This window comes from Loxodonta africana, chromosome 7, assembly GCF_030014295.1.
Source record: "Loxodonta africana isolate mLoxAfr1 chromosome 7, mLoxAfr1.hap2, whole genome shotgun sequence".
Taxonomy (NCBI): Eukaryota; Metazoa; Chordata; class Mammalia; order Proboscidea; family Elephantidae; genus Loxodonta; species Loxodonta africana.
The window spans coordinates 29,617,222-29,620,185 of NC_087348.1; the positions used below are offsets into that span (position 1 = coordinate 29,617,222).

Below are 2,964 nucleotides of genomic sequence, written 5' to 3' on the forward strand. Positions count from 1 at the left end.
TGTCTAAAAACATAATTTCAAAAAATATTTTCCAAAGGTTAGTATATACACTTTTACCAGCAGATATCTCTTTAAAAAAAAAAGTAAACAACGAGCACATAAGGGAAACATTCAACAAAAACGAAAGCTATGTAAAGGCAAATGATTTTTATGGGAAAAAGGTATTGTAAAATTCATAACCAGATATGAGAGACAACATTATTCAGTAAACAGTCTGAAACCACGGTTAATTTGTTAGAGTGATAAACTAGTTCCCTGTATATGAAATTTGTCAAAATTATTACATTCTTAATTGCAATTCAACCATTGTGGATAGAACCCTGATATCAGAAAGTCTGATATAAAAAGACAAGGTCAGGAATGAGTAAAGATAATCAGTATGCTAAGGCAGGATATCAAATTAAAAGTTAATTTCTGATTATAAAACAGCAGAATTAAATGAGAAAAGATGTAATAAGTTTAAATTAGTGGCTAATGTGGCTACACATTAAGGTAGCAATTTTCTCAATGCCACCATAACGTCCTTATTTCTCAGAGTGTATATCACGGGGTTAAACATTGGAACAACAATGGTATAGAAAAGAGAGAGAAATCTGTCTCTTTCAGAAGAGTGTTTGGATTTGGGTTGAAAATATGTAGTGATTCCTGACCCAAAAAATAAAGTCACAACCATAAGATGAGATGAGCAGGTGGAGAAGGCTCTGGCTCGACTTGTGGCTGATGGCAACTTCAGGATGGTGGAGATGATTTTACTGTAGGAGCAAAGTATCAACAGAAATGGAACAGTGACAAACAACACAACAACTATGTAGGCCGACATCTCATTCACAAAGGTGTCCCCACAGGCCAGCTTGAATACTTGGGGCATGTCACAGAAGAAGAGGTTGATTTGGTTAGATCCACAAAAAGGCAGAGAGAAAGTCTCATATGTTTGCCCTATCTGAATTGGGATTCCAGTGATCCAGGAGCCAGCCACCAACTGGATACACACCCTGTGATTCATGACTAGAGGGTAGTGCAGAGGGTTACAAATGGCCACATAGCGATCATAGGCCATTACTGCCAGGAGCAAACACTCCGCACCTCCCAGTATAAGGAAAAAACACATTTGTGTAGCACATTCAAACAAAGATACGTTTCTTTTCTGAGTCCAAAGGTTCATGAGCATTTTGGGAATAGTGATTGACACATAACAAATTTCCAAGAAGGAAAAATTTGCCAGGAAAAAATACATGGGAGTCTGAAGAGCCTTGTCAACTCTTGTTATGAGAATGATCATTCCATTGCCCATCAAGATTATCATATAAGCAAACAAAAATATCCCAAAAAGAAACATTTGAAGATGAGGAATATCAGAGAATCCTAAAAGAAAAAATTCCATCAAGGAAGTGAGATTTACCTCTGGTAGGTGTTCTTGGTGTTCCATCTGCGAAAATACTGAAATTAATTATCTTTTTGATCTGTTTTCCAATTCTACAGACTAGCGAGGTGTGTAGTATTAGCATATACAATTTTTTATCCACAAGATAATTACAGCAGAATTCCCAGATCGAAGAGTAGTAAAGAATGTATGCAAAATTCATGATGGTGTTGTCAGGTGTCATCAAGTCGGTTCTGACTCATAGCGACCTCATGTACCACAGAACGAAACGCTGCCTGGCCCTGAGCCAGGCTCACAATTGTTGCTATGCTCGAGCCCATCAAATTCATGATATCTCATCATAATTATTATTTAATACTAGGCTTGCGTTTGCATGAAAGTGATGGGCTCTCGATTTATGCATTTTCATTTTTTGTCTGTTTTTGGGCATAGCAAAGTGAATCTCTTTTACTGGTAATATTAACAAACAAAATCCTGTGACAGAGCCTTTACATGTCACACCTTTCCCTGGGGGATTGTTCCCATTAAATTTGGAATTGGATTTTTCCATAATGCCTCAACTGTTCCACGAAGTCTTTTGCAAGTACAGTGTGTGCCTTCTCTTCCTTGTATAACTATAGCTCTTACTCTTTGTGTGTGCACTTTGGTTTGAAACTGTATTCCAGTTTCATGTATTTACCAAAATAAAATAGATATCAATTGATCAGGTATTATATTTCAAGATATTTCATTTACCATGCATTTATGAGATTATTTCAGGAACTCTTCTTAGTTTATTTTTAAATGCCTTGCTATCTATCATTAGATATTCTCATAAAATTTATCATTTCAATGATATGTCTGAAATGAAGCACAGGGAAATCAAAATTGACAGTATAAACTATTATAAAATACAAGTGTTACATCATTTCCAAAAAGGCAAATAGCAGAGAATATTCAGTTTAATAGAGACCATGTGAGCAAGTATATTTAGATAGTGAGTTATAAGACATGCAGAGATTCAATACCTTTTTCAGGTATTGAGATCTAGGTGAATAACACAGGAATTAAAGAAAGAAGGCAAATAATACCATCATAGCAGTAGGTAGCATCTGGGAAAACAGAAAGGAGACTGGTTTTAGCTGAGTTACTGCTGTGTAGGTCAAGTGATTACCAAAACATTTTCTCATTTATTTCTCAAATAAGTATTAATGTTCTCATGTTATTTTTTAGATGAAGAAACACAAACTGAAAGAGTTTGCATACGTGTTTTTACTTCACACGCATGCTGGAATTTCAACTCTCTCCTCATGTTCTTTTTCTAGACCAAAGTTTAAATTAGGCTTCCAACGCTATTAGGTTTAGTTGGCCTGGGCCATTATTTAAATATTTAAAATAATTCTTTAGATTAAAAAAAAAGTCTATGGACCTAAATATCTATCACAGAGTTGTGAGAACTAAGGAGAAGTTATAAAGAGCTTAGCCAAAATTTATTTAGTTTATTATATGGCATTGTTATATTCTGTAATTATGATCGTATTTATAATTAAGGACTCTCCGGAATAAGACAAGTATCATATAATTGTTGAGCAAAATTGTTACGT

At 34.9% G+C, this 2,964-nt stretch overlaps 1 protein-coding gene across 1 annotated transcript; it reads right to left on the minus strand.

Annotated features, from left to right (window-relative positions):
• Nucleotides 1-487: 487 nt before the first annotated feature.
• On the minus strand, nucleotides 488-1,426 carry LOC100669259 (olfactory receptor 10AG1-like). The gene has a single exon (XM_023542391.2). The coding sequence runs from the start codon at nucleotides 1,424-1,426 to the stop codon at nucleotides 488-490; it is 939 nt and encodes a 312-aa protein (XP_023398159.2).
• Nucleotides 1,427-2,964: the final 1,538 nt, after the last annotated feature.